At 39.0% G+C, this 26,591-nt stretch overlaps 3 protein-coding genes across 4 annotated transcripts in view; all 3 read left to right on the forward strand.

Annotated features, from left to right (window-relative positions):
* LOC307043138 (E3 ubiquitin-protein ligase TRIM21-like) overlaps positions 1–5,532 on the forward strand; it is a 49,252-nt gene extending 43,720 nt beyond the window's left edge. Inside the window, exon 2 of the mRNA XM_079687403.1 lies at positions 5,514–5,532. The gene's annotated coding sequence lies outside the window, so the exon portion shown is untranslated. The remainder of the gene's footprint in view (positions 1–5,513) is intronic.
* On the forward strand, positions 606–5,599 carry LOC307043184 (E3 ubiquitin-protein ligase TRIM21-like). Of its 2 annotated transcripts, none has more exons than XM_079687486.1 (2): positions 606–715; positions 3,421–5,599. In XM_079687486.1, the coding sequence occupies exon 2, from the start codon at positions 3,429–3,431 to the stop codon at positions 5,058–5,060; it is 1,632 nt and encodes a 543-aa protein (XP_079543612.1). In that variant the 5' UTR covers positions 606–715; positions 3,421–3,428; the 3' UTR covers positions 5,061–5,599. The 2 variants fall into 2 exon arrangements, with proteins under 2 accessions (XP_079543612.1, XP_079543613.1); XM_079687487.1 differs by lacking the exon at positions 606–715 and adding an exon at positions 3,259–3,333.
* LOC307045428 (uncharacterized protein) lies at positions 663–23,123 on the forward strand. Its single transcript, XM_079691113.1, has 4 exons — positions 663–715; positions 10,977–12,604; positions 20,724–20,781; positions 20,929–23,123. Exons 2-4 carry the CDS (start codon positions 10,985–10,987, stop codon positions 22,566–22,568), a joined length of 3,318 nt encoding a protein of 1,105 aa, XP_079547239.1. The 5' UTR covers positions 663–715; positions 10,977–10,984; the 3' UTR covers positions 22,569–23,123.
* The last annotated feature ends 3,468 nt before the right edge of the window (positions 23,124–26,591 follow it).

The raw sequence follows: 26,591 nt of genomic DNA on the forward strand, positions 1-26,591 counted from the left end.
TGATGAGACAAAGGTTACTTCTTACTCAAAAGGCAAACAATTACATGAGTCAACAAACCTTCATGTGAGGATAATCACTTATACAAGGACATGAAATATAAACAACCTAAGAGAAATCTCAAGAAAGAGACCCCAGCTAATCTTTGCCAGTTTCTCAACAAAGTTTGAAAGTTTATTTCTTTAATAAAATCCTTTAAATAAAGTTCCCTGCATTTTTAGAAGTAGAATTAACTCACAAAGTGATCCCCTTTTTATAAACACAGTTTTATTACATACCTCTAGATACAAATTCATGCTAAATAATACACCAGTCCTGCCACAGATATGGTATCAATGAGGAGAGGTTCCAATGAAATAAACTGTTCTGGTTAAAGTATAGCTGAGACAGTTTCAACATAATAAAGAAAAACCTTTTCACATATCTCACTCTCTCCACTGTTAGCACCAACTTTGCTCCATTTTAACCTGAAGAGTCGCTGGTATTTCCCAACACCTGTGTGAATCAGAGGGAGGGAACACAACCAGCTACAGTGAGAGGAGGAGCTACAGAGGAAAGAGGAGAGCTTACACGTCACACTCAGGAAACGAAAGTTAAGTTAGTCAGAGAGGCAGCCACACTGCAGTCGAGACTAGTCTCCGTTTCTGTCTAAAGAAAATACAAACTGAGTTCATCAGGTCTTTCTCAACAACACAGCAGAGTCTCTGTCAAACACTGGTGAGTACAGCTGATCATATTTACACTGTCAACTAAATATGATATAAGTATGGTGTTGTTTGTCTTCATGCCTACGGTTCAGCCCTCTGGATTTAACTAACTTGTTACTGATTATCTGCGGTTAGGAGTTTATCCTCATTCCTGGTTTCCTGACATTATTAATGTTTATTGATTACTTCCTACATACTGCTTATGTTATGCCCCTAATATGGGGAAAATATAAGACAAAGGAAACAGAGACGATGTTAGCTTGCTTCAAGTCTTATGTATTATGCCCGCCAACAACATGGTACACATAGCACGCTGTATAATACAGAACATGGATTCTTGATATAAAACAACCACTAACAATGCGCGTACTGCAAACATACATCCAATTTAACACACAAGATGTCACTTTTTAAATGCACAGTACAAACATACATATCCAAATTAACACCCAAACTCCCCTTCTTGGAGCTAAACTACACTATCATAGCTAGCTGCGCTAGCATAGCTAACGGCGCTCGCAAAGCTAGCATACACAGCTACAACAATTACAGAACCTAGAGAAACCCTCCAAAAATACCTCTAACAACTATCACTATTCACATTAATATTATACACAGTCAGTCTACATATATAACGTTTCTCAAGGATGAACTCACCTAATATGGGGAAAATATAAGACAAAGGAAACAGAGACGATGTTAGCTTGCTTCAAGTCTTATGTATTATGCACCCGCGGCAAGCAACACGCGCCCTCTGCTGGACAGACCCGGAAGGTCATCAACCATGACTTATATCTATTACACTTACTCTTTTTTGTATAGCTGTGTCATATTAAAAGCTCACCACCAAAGAACTAGTTGGAGGTTTAAAATGTGAGGCAACTAGGTGTGTCACAAAGTAATGAGAGCTTTGTTATCAGTGTTATTCTTGAACATAAATTGATCTACACTAGGGCTAAGGTTGTTATCAATATTATATCATCATCTGGATATGAGACTAGATTGTCAGATCTTTCTGAAGTAGTCAAACGGAATGAGTCATTTCCTCGTTTAAAAGGCTGCATTACAGCAAAGTGATGTAACGTTCTTAAACTTCCAGACATTTCCATATTTGCTTTTTTTCCTGATTATCCATCAAAAATGTTATTGTGTAAAAATGTTTTGCACAAATAGCCAATCTACAATATTGTTAGAGGTGTTGGGGGAAATGTGTTGTGATGTTTATATTCTCCATATCACCCAGCCGTAGTCTAAACAACAGGATTTCTGCAGGTCTCCCTTGAAAAATAGATCGTTGATCTCAATGGGATTTGACATGGTTAAATAAAGGCTACAACATTAGGATGTACTCATTGCTGCTTTGCCATGGTATCCATCTTGAACCTATTATGTCTTGAATGTTGACGGCCCGTACACACGGCAGCGTCGCATGCTTCAACGGAGATGCTACCCATTCACTTTCAATGGGGTGACGTCACGCTTTGCCGAAGTGAAGTGTAGAAGTGTATTTTAAATATGTTCTTCTTCCACACGACAGGTATTAATATGGCTGCTGCAAACTAGTGTTGCTACAAAAGTATAAATTAGGCTTACTAATAAGACAACTCAGATCTGAAGCTACACAGGAATCTGCTGCCAAAGTGCAATAAAAAAGACAAAATTAATAGAATCAAACCCATTTTTTGTTGCATTTTATTAGAGTATAAAAATAAATGCCTTTTTTAAAATAGGATGCAAGCAACACTAGTTTCATAACCTGAATTGATAATAGACTATAATCAATGTAAACAGAACAGATCTTAATGTTTGCATTCTTATACCATTTTGTACAATAATTATAATGAATAAGTTCAAACAAAGTAAAACTTACAGCTGATTAATAACGGTACCTAACTTGAGTTTTTATTATATCAAAAACCTGTTGAAATGCTAATGTTATTTTTACTGTCCCCCAAAAGCGAGTCGGCAGCCTCCAGGAATGCTTCTTTCACAACTTCGCCGTCTTTGAAAGACTTCATGTGTTTCGGAAAAACGTGACTGACACGATAAGATCCTATGGTAGCAGCCTTGCTCTTGTTGTTGGGCCTGGTGAAAATGGACTGCTGTGCATTTATCTGTCCTTTCAGGCCCCTCCCCTTTTGGGAGCGTAGGGCAGAATTAGGAGGGAATTCCGTCTCGTAGCTTGTGTGCACTGTTTTGAAATGCCGCTCCTAAATGGCCCTTCTTCGATAAAGCCACGCTCGCATTGCAGATGAGACAGATGGACTTTGAATTGGAATTGATACCAAAATAATCATCCTCCCACTCGGAGTGAAAATTATATATTTTGGGCTTTTTTGCTTCAGCCAAAATTGCGGTCTTGTGTGTGTGCGGGCTGTCACTCCTTTTGCCACGGACAACGTCAGCAAAAATAGTGCCCACTGCCCACCAGCTACGCCCCGACACATCGGGTCGAAAATTATGTTATAGGACATTAACGATAAAACAGAATATTGTTGTTCTATTTTTAGACACATCTCGCGATCGACTGGAAATCTCCCCGCGATCAACCGGTTGGGCACCCCTGCCGTAACGGTTGCTCAAGCTTGGCTTAGTGAAAGTAGAAACAAGTTCAACATATATTAAATTGTAAATGACTCTGGCCAAAATCAATCCCAATTCTCTCTTTTTCTGTAACTGTATTATAAAGACATTGTTCTTCCTTCCACACTACAGGTGTAGATATGGCTGCTGCAAACTATGTACCATCTGAATATCAGTTTCTCTGCTCAATCTGTCTGGATGTGTTCACTGATCCAGTCACTATACCATGTGGACACAACTTCTGCAAAACCTGCATCACTGAACACTGGGATAGGAGTGACAGGTACCAGTGTCCCATGTGTAAAAAAGAGTTCTACACAAGACCTGAGCTGCAAGTCAACACTTTGTTCTCTGAGATGGCTGCACACTTCAGACAGTCGGCTCAACTGAAAGCCAGCAGCAGCATCAGCAGCTCAGAGCAACAAGTCTTCAAACCAGGAGAAGTTCCCTGTGACGTCTGCACTGAAACCAAACTGAAGGCCCTGAAGTCCTGCCTGGTGTGTCTGACCTCCTACTGTGAGACTCACCTGGAGCCTCATCTGACAGCTTCAAGTCTGAAAAGACATCAGCTGATCGACCCTGTGGAGAACCTGGAAGACAGGATGTGTCTGAAGCACGATAAACCTCTGGAGCTGTTCTGTAAGACCGACCAGACATGTGTCTGTTTGCTCTGCCATTTTTCAGACCACAAGATGCATGATGTGGTTCCTCTGAAAGAAGGATATGAAGGGGAGAAGGCAGAGCTTGAGACAGAAACTCAGCAGATGATCCAGAAGAGACAACTGAAGATTGAGGAGATCAAACACTCAGTGGACCTCAGTCAGGAAGAAGCAGACAGAGAGATAGCAGAAGGTGTTCAGGTCTTCACTGCTCTGAAGGAGTCTGTTGAGAGAGGCCAGGCCAATCTCATCAACACGATCAAAGAGAAGCAGGAAACTACAGAAAACCAGGCAGAAGATTTCATCAAAGAGCTGGAACAGGAAATCTCTGAGTTGCAGAAGAGAAGCTCTGAGATGGAGCAGGTCACACACTCTGAAGACCACCTCCATCTTCTCCAAAGATTCATGTCCCTTAAAGTTGCTCCACCCACCAAGGACTGGACAGAGGTCAGCATCCATTCATCACATGAGGGAACTGTGGTGAGAGCTGTGGTTCAGCTGGAGGAGACTTTCAGTAAAGAGATGAAGAAGCAGCTTGAAGCTGAGCTGAAGAGGGTCCAGAGGTACGCAGTGGATGTGACTCTTGATCCTAATACAGCAAATCGCAGTCTTTTTCTGTCTCGTGATGGAAAACAAGTGAGTCATGGTGATGTGAAGAATCTCCCAAACAACCCAGAGAGATTTTCCAATTGTGTTTGTGTTTTAGGAAAGCAGAGTTTCTCTTCAGGCAGATTTTACTTTGAGGTTCAAGTTAAAGGAAAGACCCAGTGGACTTTAGGAGTGATCAGAGAGTCGATCAACAGGAAGGGAGATATCTCACTGAGCCCTCAGTGGGGTAACTGGTCTATATGGTTGAGAAATGGAAATGAGTACAAAGCTAATGATGATCTTCAAGTCCTTCTCTCTCTGAAGTCTCAGCCTCAGAAGGTGGGGGTGTTTGTGGATTATGAGGAGGGTCTGGTCTCCTTTTATGACGTAGATGCTGCAGCTCTTATCTACTCCTTCACTGGCTGCTCCTTCACTGAGAAACTCTACCCATACTTCAGTCCCTCTAATAAGGATGATGGTAAAAACTCTGCCCCTCTGATCATCTCTCCTGTCATAGTAAACTAATCACTTATCCTATATTGATTTATTTCCATTCAAGGTAATAAACAAACATATTCAGTATCAAAACTTTATAACTTCCATCTTGTTTTCTACAGAATCTGTTTACTCTGACAAATTGATTTACACAAGTCAACATTGTAAATTGCTGCATTAATCTTTGTGGAGAATATCTATTTAAACATCTGATGAAGCAACATTATGTTTTACTTCCAGAAGGAATCACTGTTTCTGATACCATGAAATATATTCCCTTCAGCGTGATGAAATTGTTTTTTCTATTTGTTGTGCAGCCAAAAAAATGTTTACTTTTCTAATGTAACGGGGCCTTTATTAGGTATAAGGGATATTACATGCTTTTAGTGTCTACAGAATAGAGTATTCAATTGTTATCAACATAAAAAGTTGGACTACATTTGTAGATTAAATGCCAGCAACATTTTCTACTTTTTGTAAAAGGTGGTTTGGTTAATTACTGATAACTTGAATCGAAGACATCTGTGAATATGTGTTTGTAAAATAAAAAAACCTGTAAAATAAACTTTTTGTTGAACGACAGACCTGAGTGAGCAGTGACTTGAGCATCCAACACTACACAGATTAGTCTGGTTCAAACGTTAAGTTGTATTTCATGATACATTAATTTAGTTTTAATGAATCCAGCTCAGGAATGATGGACTCGGCCACTACCTATGAACACTACTATATACAGAGAGGAAGTCACTGCATTTAATTAATAATTATCTATCTTTGGCAACTATAAATAGTATGAAAAATGCAGTTTCATTTAATTAAAATCTCCTTGTTTATAATTATTTGACCTCAGCTCTATCGAGGGATGGGTGAGATGGCTAAAATCAACTATACCCATTATAGGTCATTTCATCCCCATAAGTATAAGGGGTTTAACAATACCAACAACTCAAGGTATGATAATATAAGGATAACAAGTCAATGATATTTGTCAAGATTAGAAAAATAAATTAATATCCTTCATAAATGTATGAATCTGATGCATCAGCTTTTGTATTCATATGAAATTAGTTTAATATTTTAACTTGAAACGGCATCCATTTTCCTTATTTGAGTTTATTTCTTAAAAAAACTAAACTCAAATGAAGTTCCCTGCCATTTTAAATGTAGAATTAACTCACAATGAGGTCCTCTTGTGAGAAATCTAATCAGTTCCCAGTTTTATTTTGTACATCCAGATCAAACTAATGCTAAATAATACACCAGTCCTGCAATAAATATAATGGGCATCAATGAGGATAGATAACAGGAAAAGGTTAAAAGTAGTCACATATCTAAAATGATCTTATTTGACATTACATTGTATATTACTATTATTAAAATACTAGATTGATATTGCCTGGGTGAAAAAGCTAAAAAATCTCTGTCTCCAAGAAACTAAATTGTTCTGGTTAAAGGGGACCTATCATGCAAAATGCACTTTTTGATGTCTTTTATACATAAATATGCGTGTCGGGGAACTCACGCAGCGTCAAAAAATAAAACCCTGATCCATGATATGGCGTTTCATCACGGCAGTATTTTAGACAGTAGCTGCCGGGTCCCGCATGAGCTCAGCCCCCTCCTTTTTTTGTTGCTGTTGCTTTTCTTAAAGCTTTATAGCCAAAATCAGCACTTTTGAAACAGGAAGTGAAATAGAGGGATATGAGGCATGGCTAGAATGGGTGATCTGTTTGGTATTTAGATAAAAACTAAAAAGTGCGTATTTAGAGAGTCTGAAAAAAAGTGCATATTTAGAGAGTCTTAAAAAACACATAAAAAGTGAAAGATTTAGCAATGTTCAACTTACATTTTTCATTTCATTTCAAACCTTTATTTAACGAGATTGGTCCCATTGAGATCATAGATCTCTTTTTCAAGGGAGACCTGCAGCATATAGGTTCCACATGAAACATAAAACAATAAAGGACATCACACATTATATTTACAGGATACATTTACATAGTTATAGACATTTACAAGTGCCCATAGTATCAACGAGCATTTCATTTAGCCTAGCTTTAAAAACATGCAGAGGAAGGAGATTGCTCAGTTTCAATTCTTGCTGTAGATTGTTCCAAGCAAGTGGAGCTGCGCACATAAAAGCTGTCTTACCTACAGTAAGACACTCCTTGCTCTTGGCACATCTAACAATACTACATCATGTGATCTCAGACAATAGCTGCTTGCAACTCTCTGTGTTATCAGAGAGCAGATATAATACGGGAGTTTACCCAACAAAGCTTTATAAATAAACATGTACCAATGACTGAGCCTCTTTACAGTAAGTGATGGCAAACCTGCCTTGGTATACAGTGTACAGTGATGAGTAAGTGCTTTACAATTTGTAACAAATCTCAGTGCACTGTGATAGGCGGCATCTAACTTGATCAGGCAATAGGCAGGTGCATTCATATACAACCAATCACCATAGTCCAGCACAGAAAGAATGATTGGTTTGTAAGTACAGTAAAACATAAATAATTGTAATTCTGAATGTTTCTTGAGATCTGACAGCCTTCCTCTTCTACACTTCTATATGTCATCACACAGAACGACCACTAGATGGATCACAAGACTGAGATATGATGAGACAAAGGTTACTTCTTACTCAAAAGGCAAACAATTACATGAGTCAACAAACCTTCAAGTGAGGATAATCACTTATACAAGGACATGAAATATAAACAACCTAAGAGAAATCTCAAGAAAGAGACCCCAGCTAATCTTTGCCAGTTTCTCAACAAAGTTTGAGAGTTTATTTCTTTAATAAAATCCTTTAAATAAAGTTCCCTGCACTTTTAGAAGTAGAATTAACTCACAATGTGATCCCCTTTTTATAAACACAGTTTTATTACATACCTCTACATACAAATTCATGCTAAATAATACACCAGTCCTGCCATAGATATGGTATCAATGAGGAGAGGTTCCAATGAAATAAACTGTTCTGGTTAAAGTATAGCTGAGACAGTTTCAACATAATAAAGAAAAACCTTTTCACATATCTCACTCTCTCCACTGTTAGCACCAACTTTGCTCTATTTTAACCTGAAGAGTCGCTGGTATTTCCCAACACCTGTGTGAATCAGAGGGAGGGAACACAACCAGCTACAGTGAGAGGAGGAGCTACAGAGGAAAGAGGAGAGCTTACACGTCACACTCAGGAAACGAAAGTTATGTTAGTTAGAGCGTCAGCCATAATGCAGTCGAGACTAGTCTCTGTTTCTGTCTAAAGAAAATACAAACTGAGTTCATCAGATCTTTCTCAACAACACAGCAGAGTCTCTGTCAAACACTGGTGAGTACAGCTGATTATATTTAAACTGTCAACTAAATATGATATAAGTATGGTGTTGTTTGTCTTCATGCCTACGGTTCAGCCCTCTGGATTTAACTAACTTGTTACTGATTATCTGCGGTTAGGAGTTTATCCTCATTCCTGGTTTCCTGACATTATTAATGTTTATTGATTACTTCCTACATACTGCTTATGTTATGCCCCTAATATGGGGAAAATATAAGACAAAGGAAACAGAGACGATGTTAGCTTGCTTCAAGTCTTATGTATTATGCCCGCCAACAACATGGTACACATAGCACGCTGTATAATACAGAACATGGATTCTTGATATAAAACAACCACTAACAATGCGCGTACTGCAAACATACATCCAATTTAACACACAAGATGTCACTTTTTAAATGCACAGTACAAACATACATATCCAAATTAACACCCAAACTCCCCTTCTTGGAGCTAAACTACACTATCATAGCTAGCTGCGCTAGCATAGCTAACGGCGCTCGCAAAGCTAGCATACACAGCTACAACAATTACAGAACCTAGAGAAACCCTCCAAAAATACCTCTAACAACTATCACTATTCACATTAATATTATACACAGTCAGTCTACATATATAACGTTTCTCACGGATGAACTCACCTAATATGGGGAAAATATAAGACAAAGGAAACAAAGACGATGTTAGCTTGCTTCAAGTCTTATGTATTATGCACCCGCGGCAAGCAACACGCGCCCTCTGCTGGACAGACCCGGAAGGTCATCAACCATGACTTATATCTATTACACCTACTCTTTTTTGTATAGCTGTGTCATATTAAAAGCTCACCACCAAAGAACTAGTTGGAGGTTTAAAATGTGAGGCAACTAGGTGTGTCACAAAGTAATGAGAGCTTTGTTATCAGTGTTATTCTTGAACATAAATTGGTCTACACTAGGGCTAAGGTTGTTATCAATATTATATCATCATCTGGATATGAGACTAGATTGTCAGATCTTTCTGAAGTAGTCAAACGGAATGAGTCATTTCCTGGTTTAAAAGGCTGCATTACAGCAAAGTGATGTAACGTTCTTAAACTTCCAGACATTTCCATATTTGCTTTTTTTCCTGATTATCCATCAAAAATGTTATTGTGTAAAAATGTTTTGCACAAATAGCCAATCTACAATATTGTTAGAGGTGTTGGGGGAAATGTGTTGTGATGTTTTATATTCTCCATATCACCCAGCCGTAGTCTAAACAACAGGATTTCTGCAGGTCTCCCTTGAAAAAGAGATCGTTGATCTCAATGGGATTTGACATGGTTAAATAAAGGCTACAACATTAGGATGTACTCATTGCTGCTTTGCCATGGTATCCATCTTGAACCTATTATGTCTTGAATGTTGACGGCCCGTACACACGGCAGCGTCGCATGCTTCAACGGAGATGCTTCCCATTCACTTTCAATGGGGTGACGTCACGCTTTGCCGAAGTGAAGTGTAGAAGTGTATTTTAAATATGTTCTTCTTCCACACGACAGGTATTAATATGGCTGCTGCAAACTAGTGTTGCTACAAAAGTATAAATTAGGCTTACTAATAAGACAACTCAGATCTGAAGCTACACAGGAATCTGCTGCCAAAGTGCAATAAAAAAGACAAAATTAATAGAATCAAACCCATTTTTTGTTGCATTTTATTAGAGTATAAAAATAAATGCCTTTAAAATAGGATGCAAGCAACACTAGTTTCTTAACCTGAATTGATAATAGACTATAATCAATTTAAACAGAACAGATCTTAATGTTTGCATTCTTATACCATTTTGTACAATAATTATAATGAATAAGTTCAAACAAAGTAAAACTTACAGCTGATTAATAACGGTACCTAACTTGAGTTTTTATTATATCAAAAACCTGTTGAAATGCTAATGTTATTTTTACTGTCCCCCAAAAGCGCGTCGGCAGCCTCCAGGAATGCTTCTTTCACAACTTCGCCGTCTTTGAAAGACTTCATGTGTTTCGGAAAAACGTGACTAACACGATAAGATCCTCTGGTAGCAGCCTTGCTCTTGTTGTTGGGCCTGGTGAAAATGGACTGCTGTGCATTTAGCTGTCTTTTCAGGCCCCTCCCCTTTTCGGAGCGTAGGGCAGAATTAGGAGGGAATTCCGTCTCGTAGCTTGTGTGCACTGTTTTGAAATGCCGCTCCTAAATGACCCTTCTTCGATAAAGCCATGCTCGCATTGCAGATGAGACAGATGGACTTGGAATTGGAATTGATACAAAAATAATCATCCTCCCACACGGAGTGAAAATTATATATTTTGGACTTTTTTGCTTCAGCCAAAATTGCGGTCTTGTGTGTGTGCGGGCTGTCACTCCTGTTGCCACGGACAACGTCAGCAAAATAGTGCCCACTGCCCAACAGCTACGCCCCGACACATGGGGTTGAAAATTATGTTATAGGACATTAACGATAAAACAGAATATTGTTGTTCTATTTTTAGACACAAGTTCAACATATATTAAATTGTAAATGACTCTGGCCAAAATCAATCCCAATTCTCTCTTTTTATGTAACTGTATTATAAAGACATTGTTCTTCCTTCCACACTACAGGTGTAAATATGGCTGCTGCAAACTATGTACCATCTGAAGATCAGTTTCTCTGCTCCATCTGTCTGGATTTGTTCACTGATCCAGTCACTTTACCATGTGGACACAACTTCTGTAAAGACTGCATCACTGAACACTGGGATAGGAGTGACAGGTGCCAGTGTCCCATGTGTAAAAAAGAGTTCAACACAAGACCTGAGCTGCACGTTAACACTTTGTTCTCTGAGATGGCCGCTCACTTCAGACAGTCGGCTCAACAGAAAGCCAGCAGCAGCAGCTCAGAGCAACAAGTCTTCAAACCAGGAGAAGTTCCCTGTGACGTCTGCACTGAAACCAAACTGAAGGCCCTGAAGTCCTGCCTGGTGTGTCTGACCTCCTACTGTGAGACTCACCTGGAGCCTCATCTGACAGCTTCAAGCCTGAAAAGACATCAGCTGATCGACCCTGTGGAGAACCTGGAAGACAGGATGTGTCCGAAGCACGATAAACCTCTGGAGCTGTTCTGTAAGACCGACCAGACATGTGTCTGTATGCTCTGCACTGTTTCAGACCACAAGATGCATGATGTGGTTCCTCTGAAAGAGGGATATGAAGGGGAGAAGGCAGAGCTTGAGACAGAAATTCAGCAGATGATCCAGAAGAGACAACTGAAGATTGAGGAGATCAAACACTCAGTGGACCTCAGTAAGAAAGAAGCAGACAGAGAGATAGCAGAAGGAGTTCAGGTCTTCACTGCTCTGAAGGAGTCTGTTGAGAGAGGGCAGGCCAATCTCATCAACACGATCAAAGAGAAGCAGAAAACTACAGAAAACCAGGCGGAAGATTTCATCAAAGAGCTGGAACAGGAAATCTCTGAGCTGCAGAAGAGAAGCTCTGAGGTGGAGCAGGTCACACACTCTGAAGACCACCTCCATCTTCTCCAAAGATTCATGTCCCTTAAAGTTGCTCCACCCACCAAGGACTGGACAGAGGTCAGCATCCATTCATCACATGAGGGAACTGTGGTGAGAGCTGTGGTTCAGCTGGAGAAGACTTTCAGTAAAGAGATGAAGAAGCTGCTTGAAGCTGAGCTGAAGAGGGTCCAGAGGTACGCAGTGGATGTGACTCTTGATCCTAATACAGCAAATCCCAAACTCATTCTGTCTGGTGATGGACAACAAGTGAGGTATGGTGATGTAAAGAAGAATCTCCCAGACAACCCAGATAGATTTTCTTATTGTATTTTTGTTTTAGGAAAGCAGAGTTTCTCTTCAGGCAGATTTTACTTTGAGGTTCAAGTTAAAGGAAAGACCCAGTGGACTTTAGGAGTGGCCAGAGAGTCGATCAACAGGAAGGGAGGAATCACACTGGGCCCTGGGTGCGGTAGCTGGTCTATATGGTTGAGAAATGGAAATGAGTACAAAGCTCTTGATGATCCTCCAGTCCGTCTCTCTCTGAAGTCTGAGCCTCAGAAGGTGGGGGTGTTTGTGGATTATGAGGAGGGTCTGGTCTCCTTTTATGACGTAGATGCTGCAGCTCTGATCTACTCCTTCACTGGCTGCTCCTTCACTGAGAAACTCTACCCACTCTTCAGTCCTGGTCCTAATGATGGTGGTCAAAACTCTGCACCTCTGATCATCTCTCCTGTCAGAGTAAACTAATCACTTATCCTATATTGATTTATTTCCATTCAAGGTAATAAACAAACATATTTAGTATCTGAACTATATAACTTCCATCTTGTTTTCTAGAGAATCTGTTTACTCTGGCAAATTGATTTACACAAGTCAACATTGTAAATTGCTGCATTAATCTTTGTGGAGAATATCTATTTAAACATCTGATGAAGCAACAAACATTATGTTTTACTTCCAGAAGGAATCACTGTTCCTGAGACCATGAAACATGTTCCCTTCAGTGTGACAAAATTGTTTTCTATTTGTTGTGCAGCCAAAAAAATGCTTACTTTTCTAATGTAACGGGGCCTTTATTAGGTATAAGGGATATTACATGCTTTTAGTGTCTACAGAATAGAGTATTCAATTGGTATCAGCATAAAAAGTTGGACTACATTTCTAGAATAAATGCCAGCAACATTTTCTACTTTGTGTAAAAGGTGGTTTGGTTAATTACTGGTAACTTGAATCGAAGACATCTGTGAATATGTGTTTGAAATAAAAAAAACCTGTAAAATAAACTTTTTGTTGAACGACAGACCTGAGTGAGCAGTGACTTGAGCATCCAACACTACACAGATTAGTCTGGTTTAAACGTTAAGTTGTATTTCATGATACATTAATTTAGTTTGAATGAATCCAGCTCAGGAATGATGGACTCTGCCACTACCTATGAACACTACTATATACAGAGAGGAAGTCACTGCATTTAATTAATAATTATCTATCTTTGACAACTATAAATAGTATGAAAAATGCAGTTTCATTTAATTAAAATCTCCTTGTTTATAATTATTTGACCTCAGCTCTATCGAGGGATGGGTGAAATGGCTAAAATCAACTATAGCCATTATAGGTCATTTCATCCCCATAAGTATAAGGGGTTTAACAATACCAACAACTCAAGGTATGATAATATAAGGATAACAAGTCAATGATATTTGTCAAGATTAGAAAAATAAATTAAGATCCTTCATAAATATATGAATCTGATGCATCAGCTTTTGTATTCATATGAAATTAGTTTAATATTTTAACTTGAAACGGCATCCATTTTCCTTCTTTGAGTTTATTTCTTAAAAAAACTAAACTCAAATGAAGTTCCCTGCCATTTTAAATGTAGAGTTAACTCACAATGAGGTCCTCTTGTGAGAAATCTAATCAGTTCCCAGTTTTATTTTGTACATCCAGATCAAACTAATGCTAAATAATACACCAGTCCTGCAATAAATATAATGGGCATCGATGAGGATAGATAACAGGAAAAGGTCAAAAGTAGTCACATATCTAAAATGATCTTATTTGACATTACATTGTATATTACTATTATTAAAATACTAGATTGATATTGCCTGGGTGAAAAAGCTAAAAAATCTCTGTCTCCAAGAAACTAAATTGTTCTGGTTAAAGGGGACCTATCATGCAAAATGCACTTTTTGATGTCTTTTATACATAAATATGCGTGTCGGGGAACTCACCCAGCGTCAAAAAATAAAACCCTGATCAATGATATGGCGTTTCATCACGGCAGTATTTTAGACAGTAGCTGCCGGGTCCCGCATGAGCTCAGCCCCCTCCTTTTTTTGTTGCTGTTACTTTTCTTAAAGCTTTATAGCCAAAATCAGCACTTTTGAAACAGGAAGTGAAATAGAGGGATATGAGGCATGGCTAGAATGGGTGATCTGTTTGGTATTTAGATAAAAACTAAAAAGTGCGTATTTAGAGAGTCTGAAAAAAAGTGCATATTTAGAGAGTCTTAAAAAACACATAAAAAGTGAAAGATTTAGCAATGTTCAACTTACATTTTTCATTTCATTTCAAACCTTTATTTAACGAGATTGGTCCCATTGAGATCATAGATCTCTTTTTCAAGGGAGACCTGCAGCATATAGGTTCCACATGAAACATAAAACAATAAAGGACATCACAAATTATATTTACAGGATACATTTACATAGTTATAGACATTTACAAGTGCCCATAGTATCAATGAGCATTTCATTTAGCCTAGCTTTAAAAACATGCAGAGGAAGGAGATTGCTCAGTTTCAATTCTTGCTGAAGATTGTTCCAAGCAAGTGGAGCTGCGCACATAAAAGCTGTCTTACCTACAGTAAGACAGTCCTTGCTCTTGGCACACCTAACAATACTACATCATGTGATCTCAGACAATAGCTGCTTGCAACTCTCTGTGTTATCAGAGAGCAGATATAATACGGGAGTTTACCCAACAAAGCTTTATAAATAAACATGTACCAATGACTGAGCCTCTTTACAGTAAGTGATGGCAAACCTGCCTTGGTATACAGTGTACAGTGATGAGTAAGTGCTTTACAATTTGTAACAAATCTCAGTGTGCTGTGATAGGCGGCATCTAACTTGATCAGGCAATAAGCAGGTGCATTCATATACAACCAATCACCATAGTCCAGCACAGAAAGAATGATTGGTTTGTAAGTAGGCCTACAGTAAAACATAAATAATTGTAATTCTGAATGTTTCTTGAGATCTGACAGCCTTCCTCTTCTACACTTCTATATGTCATCACACAGAACGACCACTAGATGGATCACAAGACTGAGATATGATGAGACAAAGGTTACTTCTTACTCAAAAGGCAAACAATTACATGAGTCAACAAACCTTCAAGTGAGGATAATCACTTATACAAGGACATGAAATATAAACAACCTAAGAGAAATCTCAAGAAAGAGACCCCAGCTAATCTTTGCCAGTTTATCAACAAAGTTTGAGAGTTTATTTCTTTAATAAAATCCTTTAAATAAAGTTCCCTGCACTTTTAGAAGTAGAATTAACTCATAAAGTGATCCCCTTTTTATAAACACAGTTTTATTACATACCTCTAGATACAAATTCATGCTAAATAATACACCAGTCCTGCCCAGTGGCGGTTCTACGGGGTGGCACGGGGTGGCAGCTGCCACCTCAGAAAAATGCCTTGCCACCCCAGCTGCCACCCCATTTGGCAGCTTTGTTTTGAAAGACAAGTTGTGGCTCATCGGACATTTATGAGAGAAAATCTCTAATGTCCGAGTACAAGTGAATGCAGCACAAGACGCGAGCCTTGTAACCCCCCCCCCCCCCTGGCGCGAGCTTGGAAATATGATTGGCGGCGATTTCATTTGAACGGGAGGACAGCGCAAAACGAGAAGCATTTCGGATACAAGTAGACAGAAGGAATGAGGTATTTGTGGTCAGGGTATGGCTGGGGTAGGCCACAGCCATACCAATAAATGGCTTAGCCCCACCATGAAACATGATGTTAAAGTAAGCAAAATAAAGTCTGCCAACTCGCGCGGAGTAAATTGCAGAGACAGCAGTTAGTAAGATTGATTTCAGTAGCCACTTGTCTGGACATACCGAAGACTAGAAACGGTTTTGAAAACTTTTGTCAAGTAGTGATCGTCTTCTCAATAGAACATCTTTGATAATGTCTTCTGGCCAATCAGAATCAAGATAACAGCGTGGTGTTGTTGCAGGAAGTCCCGACGGAGAATACTTTTGCTGTAGTACATCTCGATATACATCGGTACAATTATAAGACCCCACAGTTTGATGATTGATAGGTGTGTGGGCTGTCTTTCATTTTGACACACAGAACAATGGGGGCTATCCACCCATATCCACAAGGTAAAGTAATTCACACAGCCTCTTCCCTCTCCTCTCTGTGAGGAGCAGCAGGTTCAGCTTTCAGAACAAAGTAACAAAAAACTAAAATGACATTCATTTTTTAAAATACGTTGTGTAGTAATATATATTTATTTATTTTTCTTCTTACGAGAGCACCAGAATGTGTATTTGATGTTAGTATTTCAAAAAATCTCCTGGGGGACAATCCCCCCGGACCCCCCTGCAGGGGTTGGGTTTTCAACTCTTTCACGTGTCGGGAAATTGCAGGATTGGCTCCAGGTCACCCTTTTTATTTACTACAAGACAAATGTGCCTTTTTATTTCATACAGTTCAATTTGGATTGAGACAGGAAAATAATCTAAACCTCACGCGTGGCGTTTCACTGTCAAGGGGAGCGTGTATGTAATTACATTGCAAATACTGACTTGAGCCCCACCACTGTATGGGTTAGCCCTACCATAGATTACCCAACACAAATACTCTGGCGCCGCAACTGTTTGCGGTCTACTATGACAGAGAAGAGCCTATCAAGTTTGGCTGTACTCAGCATTGAATCAAAACGCACCATAGCTTTAAATCTTAATAAGTTTTTGCTGATCAAGATGGTAATCGCCACATTCAGCTGTTATAGGCATGCCAACTTGATGCTCTGCTCACGGATGAGAATAATAAACTATGTAAAATGATGACCTTACATGTGTAAATATATGTTTCTTCTTTGTGGGGGTCTGCCCCCAAAAAACAGTTTCAAGTCCTGAGAAAGTCAATTAAGATGGTGTGTAAAACTACACTGCCCAGCCCAAAAAAAGTAACCACTTTGATTTAACTAGGCGAGTAGGTAAGGACTTTCCACTGGATAATAACTGCAGCGATGTATGTTTTAGCTGAATACAGTTTTTTTTAACCCTAATTGATGCAGTTAGTCATTTCTTTAATGTTTGTTCTTTCTTATGTAAAGTCAAGGTTGTAACTGTTTGCAATGAAGTCGTGGGGCGCTGAACTGTTCCTTTGATTCTTTTGAATTATGATAGTAATTACTGGTCTTTCAAATTTGAAGGAGGGTGAGCAAGCATCTTGAGGAACGTTCATCATTAACTCCTCCAAAAAAATATAGTTTATTTAATAATAACACTGAATATGTGAATCATAACAGTGATTGACAGCTGATAGGAATAATATGATTGTTAATATTATCATATTCATAAAGACAAACATTGATGAGACGGTTAATTAATGTACTTATTGCAGCAGTCTGCATATTTGGTACCCCTGCTGGTCTAAGATTTAAACCAACTCATTCAGTTAAAATTCATTAAATTACGTGTGCCACCTTATATATTTATATTTAAGGCTTTACTGATGTGCTACAATAATCTCACCTAATGTTATTTTGTTAAAATATCAATATTGTGGATTTCCAAGTTAACATTGATTGATATGACTGCGATTAAATCAGAATATACTTCTGCCAGCGGATGCCACCCCTCAAATTCTCCTGCCACCCTCTTGCCACCCCATGAATATTTGTCTAGATCCGCCCCTGGTCCTGCCATAGATATAGTATCAATGAGGAGAGGTTCCAATTAAATAAACTGTTCTGGTTAAAGTATAGCTGAGACAGTTTCAACATAATAAAGAAAAACCTTTTCACATATCTCACTCTCTCCACTGTTAGCACCAACTTTGCTCCATTTTAACCTGAAGAGTCGCTGGTATTTCCCAACACCTGTGTGAATCAGAGGGAGTGAACACAACCAGCTGCAGTGAGAGGAGGAGCTACAGAGGAAAGAGGAGAGCTTACACGTCACACTCAGGAAACGAAAGCTATGTTAGTTAGAGCGTCAGCCACACTGCGGTCGAGACTAGTCTCTGTTTCTGTCTAAAGAAAATACAAACTGAGTTCATCAGATCTTTCTCAACAACACAGCAGAGTCTCTGTCAAACACTGGTGAGTACAGCTGATTATATTTACACTGTCAACTAAATATGATATAAGTATGGTGTTATTTGTCTTCATGCCTACGGTTCAGCCCTCTGGATTTAACTAACTTGTTACTGATTATCTGCGGTTAGGAGTTTATCCTCATTCCTGGTTTCCTGACATTATTAATGTTTATTGATTACTTCCTACATACTGCTTATGTTATGCCCCTAATATGGGGAAAATATAAGACAAAGGAAACAGAGACGATGTTAGCTTGCTTCAAGTCTTATGTATTATGCCCGCCAACAACATGGTACACATAGCACGCTGTATAATACAGAACATGGATTCTTGATATAAAACAACCACTAACAATGCGCGTACTGCAAACATACATCCAATTTAACACACAAGATGTCACTTTTTAAATGCACAGTACAAACATACATATCCAAATTAACACCCAAACTCCCCTTCTTGGAGCTAAACTACACTATCATAGCTAGCTGCGCTAGCATAGCTAACGGCGCTCGCAAAGCTAGCATACACAGCTACAACAATTACAGAACCTAGAGAAACCCTCCAAAAATACCTCTAACAACTATCACTATTCACATTAATATTATACACAGTCAGTCTACATATATAACGTTTCTCAAGGATGAACTCACCTAATATGGGGAAAATATAAGACAAAGGAAACAGAGACGATGTTAGCTTGCTTCAAGTCTTATGTATTATGCACCCGCGGCAAGCAACACGCGCCCTCTGCTGGACAGACCCGGAAGGTCATCAACCATGACTTATATCTATTACACTTACTCTTTTTTGTATAGCTGTGTCATATTAAAAGCTCACCACCAAAGAACTACTTGGAGGTTTAAAATGTGAGGCAACTAGGTGTGTCACAAAGTAATGAGAGCTTTGTTATCAGTGTTATTCTTGAACATAAATTGGTCTACACTAGGGCTAAGGTTGTTATCAATATTATATCATCATCTGGATATGAGACTAGATTGTCAGATCTTTCTGAAGTAGTCAAACGGAATGAGTCATTTCCTGGTTTAAAAGGCTGCATTACAGCAAAGTGATGTAACGTTCTTAAACTTCCAGACATTTCCATATTTGCTTTTTTTCCTGATTATCCATCAAAAATGTTATTGTGTAAAAATGTTTTGCACAAATAGCCAATCTACAATATTGTTAGAGGTGTTGGGGGAAATGTGTTGTGATGTTTTATATTCTCCATATCACCCAGCCGTAGTCTAAACAACAGGATTTCTGCAGGTCCCCCTTGAAAAAGAGATCGTTGATCTCAATGGGATTTGACATGGTTAAATAAAGGCTACAACATTAGGATGTACTCATTGCTGCTTTGCCATGGTATCCATCTTGAACCTATTATGTCTTGAATGTTGACGGCCCGTACACACGGCAGCGTCGCATGCTTCAACGGAGATGCTACCCATTCACTTTCAATGGGGTGACGTCACGCTTTGCCGAAGTGAAGTGTAGAAGTGTATTTTAAATAGTTCTTCTTCCACACGACAGGTATTAATATGGCTGCTGCAAACTAGTGTTGCTACAAAAGTATAAATTAGGCTTACTAATAAGACAACTCAGATCTGAAGCTACACAGGAATCTGCTGCCAAAGTGCAATAAAAAAGACAAAATTAATAGAATCAAACCCATTTTTTGTTGCATTTTATTAGAGTATAAAAATAAATGCCTTTAAAATAGGATGCAAGCAAAACTAGTTTCTTAACCTGAATTGATAATAGACTATAATCAATGTAAACAGAACAGATCTTAATGTTTGCATTCTTATACCATTTTGTACAATAATTATAATGAATAAGTTCAAACAAAGTCAAACTTACAGCTGATTAATAACGGTACCTAACTTGAGTTTTTATTATATCAAAAACCTGTTGAAATGCTACTGTTATTTTTACTGTCCCCCAAAAGTGTGTCGGCAGCCTCCAGGAATGCTTCTTTCACAACTTCGCCGTCTTTGAAAGACTTCATGTGTTTCGGAAAAACGTGACTGACACGATAAGATCCTATGGTAGCAGCCTTGCTCTTGTTGTTGGGCCTGGTGAAAATGGACTGCTGTGCATTTATCTGTCCTTTCAGGCCCCTCCCCTTTTGGGAGCGTAGGGCAGAATTAGGAGGGAATTCCGTCTCGTAGCTTGTGTGCACTGTTTTGAAATGCCGCTCCTAAATGACCCTTCTTCGATAAAGCCACGCTCGCATTGCAGATGAGACAGATGGACTTTGAATTGGAATTGATACCAAAATAATCATCCTCCCACTCGGAGTGAAAATTATATATTTTGGGCTTTTTTGCTTCAGCCAAAATTGCGGTCTTGTGTGTGTGCGGGCTGTCACTCCTTTTGCCATGGACAACGTCAGCAAAATAGTGCCCACTGCCCACCAGCTACGCCCCGACACATCGGGTCGAAAATTATGTTATAGGACATTAACGATAAAACAGAATATTGTTGTTCTATTTTTAGACACATCTCGCGATCGACTGGAAATCTCCCCGCGATCGACCGGTTGGGCACCCCTGCCGTAACGGTTGCTCAAGCTTGGCTTAGTGAAAGTAGAAACAAGTTCAACATATATTAAATTGTAAATGACTCTGGCCAAAATCAATCCCAATTCTCTCTTTTTCTGTAACTGTATTATAAAGACATTGTTCTTCCTTCCACACTACAGGTGTAAATATGGCTGCTGCTGCAAACTATGTACCATCTGAAGATCAGTTTCTCTGCTCAATCTGTCTGGATGTGTTCACTGATCCAGTCACTATACCATGTGGACACAACTTCTGCAAAACCTGCATCACTAAACACTGGGATAGGAGTGACAGGTACCAGTGTCCCATGTGTAAAAAAGAGTTCAACACAAGACCTGAGCTGCACGTTAACACTTTGTTCTCTGAGATGGCTGCACACTTCAGACAGTCGGCTCAACAGAAAGCCAGCAGCAGCAGCTCAGAGCAACAAGTCTTCAAACCAGGAGAAGTTCCCTGTGACGTCTGCACTGAAACCAAACTGAAGGCCCTGAAGTCCTGCCTGGTGTGTCTGACCTCCTACTGTGAGGCTCACCTGGAGCCTCATCTGACAGCTTCAAGTCTGAAAAGACATCAGCTGATCGACCCTGTGGAGAACCTGGAAGACAGGATGTGTCTGAAGCACGATAAACCTCTGGAACTGTTCTGTAAGACCGACCAGACATGTGTCTGCATGCTCTGCCATTTTTCAGACCACAAGATGCATGATGTGGTTCCTCTGAAAGAAGGATATGTAGGGGAGAAGGCAGAGCTTGAGACAGAAATTCATCAGATGATCCAGAAGAGACAACTGAAGATTGAGGAGATCAAACACTCAGTGGACCTCAGTAAGGAAGAAGCAGACAGAGAGATAGCAGAAGGTGTTCAGGTCTTCACTGCTCTGAAGGAGTCTGTTGAGAGAGGCCAGGCCAATCTCATCAACACGATCAAAGAGAAGCAGGAAACTACAGAAAACCAGGCGGAAGATTTCATCAAAGAGCTGGAACAGGAAATCTCTGAGCTGCAGAAGAGAAGATCTGAGGTGGAGCAGGTCACACACTCTGAAGACCACCTCCATCTTCTCCAAAGATTCATGTCCCTTAAAGTTGCTCCACCCACCAAGGACTGGACCGAGGTCAGCATCCATTCATCACATGAGGGAACTGTGGTGAGAGCTGTGGTTCAGCTGGAGGAGACTTTCAGTGAAGAGATGAAGAAGCTGATTGAAGCTGAGCTGAAGAGGGTCCAGAGGTACGCAGTGGATGTGACTCTTGATCCTGATACAGCAAATCCATATCTCATTCTGTCTGATGATGGAAAACAAGTGAGTCATGGTGATTTAAAGAAGAATCTCCCAGACAACCCAGAGAGATTTTCCGATTGTATTTGTGTTTTAGGAAAGCAGAGTTTCTCTTCAGGCAGATTTTACTTTGAGGTTCAAGTTAAAGAAAAGACTGGGTGGACTTTAGGAGTGGCCAGAGAGTCGATCAACAGGAAGGGAGATATCTCACTGGGCCCTCATTGGGGTAACTGGACTATATGGCTGAGAAATGGAAATGAGTACAAAGCTCTTGCTGGCCCTTCAGTCCTTCTCTCTCTGAAGTCTCAGCCTCAGAAGGAGGGGGTGTTTGTGGATTATGAGGAGGGTCTGGTCTCCTTTTATGACGTAGATGCTGCAGCTCTTATCTACTCCTTTACTGGCTGCTCCTTCACTGAGAAACTCTATCCATACTTCAGTCCCTTTAATAATGATGATGGTGAAAACTCTTCACCTCTGATCATCTCTCCTGTCAGAGTAAACTAATCACTTCTCCTATATTGATTTATTTCCATTCAAGGTAATAAACAAACATATTCAGTATCAAAACTTTATAACTTCCATCTTGTTTTCTACAGAATCTGTTTACTCTGACAAATTGATTTACACAAGTCAACATTGTAAATTGCTGCATTAATCTTTGTGGAGAATATCTATTTAAACATCTGATGAAGCAACAAACATTATGTTTTACTTCCAGAAGGAATCACTGTTTCTGATACCATGAAATATGTTCCCTTCAGTGTGACGAAATTGTTTTCTATTTGTTGTGCAGCCAAAAAAAAGCTTACTTTTCTAATGTAACGGGGCCTTTATTAGGTATAAGGGATATTACATGCTTGTAGTGTCTACAGAATAGAGTATTCAATTGGTATCAGCATAAAAAGTTGGACTACATTTGTAGAATAAATGCCAGCAACATTTTCTACTTTGTGTAAAAAGGTGGTTTGGTTAATTACTGATAACTTGAATTGAAGACATCTGTGAATATGTGTTTGTAAAATAAAAAAACCTGTAAAATAAACTTTTTGTTGAACAACAGACCTGAGTGAGCAGTGAGTTGAGCATCCAACACTACACAGATTAGTCTGGTTTAAACGTTAAGTTGTATTTCATGATACATGAATTTAGTTTGAATGAATCCAGCTCAGGAATGATGGACTCTGCCACTACCTATGAACACTACTATATACAGAGAGGAAGTCACTGCATTTAATTAATAATTATCTATCTTTGACAACTACAAATAGTATGAAAAATGCAGTTTCATTTAATTTAAATCTCCTTGTTTATAATTATTTGACCTCAACTCTATCGAGGGATGGGTGAGATGGCTAAAATCAACTATACCCATTATAGGTCATTTCATCCCCATAAGTATAAGGGGTTTAACAATACCAACAACTCAAGGTATGATAATATAAGGATAACAAGTCAATGATATTTGTCAAGATTAGAAAAATAGATTAAGATCCTTCATAAATGTATGAATCTGATGCATCAGCTTTTGTATTCGTATGAAATTAGTTTAATAGTTAACTTGAAAAGCGTCCATTTCCCTTCTTTGAGTTGATTTCTTGAAAAAAAGAAATCCCTGATATAAAGTTCTCTGCACTTTTAAATGTAAAGTTAACCCACAATCAGTGTTGGGCAAGTTACTTCAAAAATGTAATATATTACATATGACTTATTACTGTCTTTTGAAAGTAATAAGTTACACTACGTTTTACTTTACTTTCACCAAAATAACCGCAAAAGAATGGCTAGGTATTTTAAATGCTAAAATGTAGTTTAGTGCAGCTCATTATACATCCAGTGAAGGGCGATGTGGTATAGCATAACAACTGTGTAGGCCCTTAAGGCTACTAACAACTTGTATTACACGGCTTAGTTGAATACTCGATTCTGATTGTAAATTCTTAACATGTGACACGTTATTAATACCGTACAGACCACTGTCAAGGACTATAATGAAAGTTGCTAAGGAGGATCAAGAAAGAGAAAGGAAAAGAGGTTAAAAGACGGAGCGCTGGACGTCAGATAAATCACCAGAAGAAGGCAGACAGGAAGTAAACACTAACAGGACAGGGAATGGGCTCTGTAGTTTGGTTAGTATATGGCCGTGTACAGGCCCGGTTCCAGAACAAAATGACTCAGGGTGCCTCTGAGATTACAGGGGGCGCAGCAGTAGTAGGTTTACATGAGCAATAGTGGCCGGCAACAGCAATGAAAAATAGCATTGATGGTCCCCAATGAACAGATTATGGCATTTGTTATGTTTTGAAACCAAGCAAGTAAGAACATTTCAAGTGAGTTAAAAAGTGCAATCCTGAAATATTTCATATAGTCCAAAGTGGACTATGGCAAAGAAAAGCTTCAAAACTGATAAAACAAATGAGAACATATTGTAAATCAAGACAAATATTATTTGATCCAGCTCATGGTTTGAAATGGCAAACATTAAAAGGCAAAAGTATTATTAAAACCATGTACTACATCATCACCTTGGTCCCATCATATACTCTGGGAAGAGAATATTTGCTGTGCTTAAAAACTGGTATCACATCATCATGTGAGGCTAACTTTGTGACCTGGAGAACCTTTCAGCTGCAACATCAGCTCGTTGATGAGCTTGGGATATGAGATAGTTTTGTAGCCATTCGTGGTGTGCTATTGTGTGCATTATTTTTGATCCAACATTTCTACAGGCATGGCAGAATATGGCGCTATTTTCACATGCATATTCCATTGTCTATTTTTATACCACGAGCTGCAAAATGACCGCTTAACCCCACTGTACAGGCGGGTACTTGATTAGATATACCTGGGCAGGCTCTGTTTTGCCGCAGGGGGGCGGCGTAGTTTTGGGCGACGAAGACTGCTGCTCCCGGGGCGAGGGCGGCGAGTCAGGCGGGAGTAGCTAGTGTCCACAACGGAGGACACTAGCTGATGTCCCAGTTCCTGACGGACGCCCAAAAAGCCAGAGATTATGGAAATAAACCAATAAATAAAAACAAGGATAATTGTGTGTTATTGGTGAGTAAATAACAGTGTGTTATTTTGAAAAGAATAACAAATTAGAAGGAAAAACAGATTTTAAAAATACAGATTTCAGTATCCTGAGGCTCTGAGCCCCATTTATTTTCCTCACAGACGGCAACAAAAGTCCGAAATGATACGATTTAAAATAAAAGCAATAATTGTGGCTTGATTTTGAGTAAGAAAATGTTTTTATGAACCACACAGCTTCCGGTCTTTCACGATCCGACCGGAGAAAAATACGTGTTGCAGGCACGAAACACATTACCAGTAGAAATACATTGCTTTTAAAATCGTGCTGTGCAACACGGAAAAAAAGGGATAATCGTGTTGGTGAACACAAATCAACAGATTAAATGTCGTGACTATAACACGAAATGCCGTGAGAGTGGGTTGGCACTTTGGAAATGATGCACGCGCACTTGGCGAAAGAGGTTAAAAATGTCTGCGTCAAATAAACTAAACTGTTCTGGTTATATATATATTCAAATTTCTTTATTAGGATAAACCCCTTGAGGTGAATCACCTCGTTTTCAAGGGGGTCCCAAGAAAACAAATAACAAACAAGTACAACATACAAACAACATTCACACACATACATCGGAAGAAATAACCAAGAAATTACAAACATTCATCCTAAGCATACAGCACATGGTAATACATTATAGGCGGTTACATTGAATGCATATCATTGGGTAGAGTAAAGTAGAGTAGCTGTACTATATATACAAAATCATAACAATAAAGACTTAGAAATAAAGACTTAGAAATGGGCAATAGGTGGGTCATCTCATGAGGAGATGGTGAAATAAGATGGAGCCTCAACAACCCTTAAACAATAAATAAAGTACTTCAGGTCATACAAAAACATTCAACCTTGAGGTGAGACGACAATGCACGCTTGAACAAAGTCAGAGTAGGGAGAGATCTGATGGTAGCAGGTAAGTTATTCCAATCAGCAGGAGCTTTAAATTTGAAGGCTCTTTTGCCAATGTCCTTTTTAACTAGAGGAACGGTGAAGAAGAGCTGAGAGGTATGTCTAACTTGGTGGGTTGATGTAAAACGAAAGAGATACTGTTTCAAATATGGGGGATAATTAAAGTTGAAACTTTTATAAATGAACTCAAGCCAGTGCAAATGTCTTCTCAAATCAGGAGAAGGGAGATTGAGGTTTAGGTACAGTGCACAGTGGTGTGTATGGAAATCACAACCGAGAATAAATCTACACATTCTATTGTAAGCAATGTTTAGCGGGGCTAGAACAGATTTCGGAGCATTGAGATAAACAACGTCACAATAGTCTAATAAGGGAAATAGCAGTTGGGTAGCAAGTTTTTTCCTAACTTTTAAGGTAAAACAGTGTCGAGAGCGGTAAAGAGTACCGAGACCAAAGTTTACTTTATGCAGTATATGATCAATATGAGGTTTGAATGAAAGGTTAGAGTCAAGCCATACCCCTAAATATTTAAA

The sequence above is a fragment of the Notothenia rossii genome (genome assembly GCF_949606895.1).
Source record: "Notothenia rossii genome assembly, chromosome: 1".
Taxonomy (NCBI): domain Eukaryota; kingdom Metazoa; phylum Chordata; class Actinopteri; order Perciformes; family Nototheniidae; genus Notothenia; species Notothenia rossii.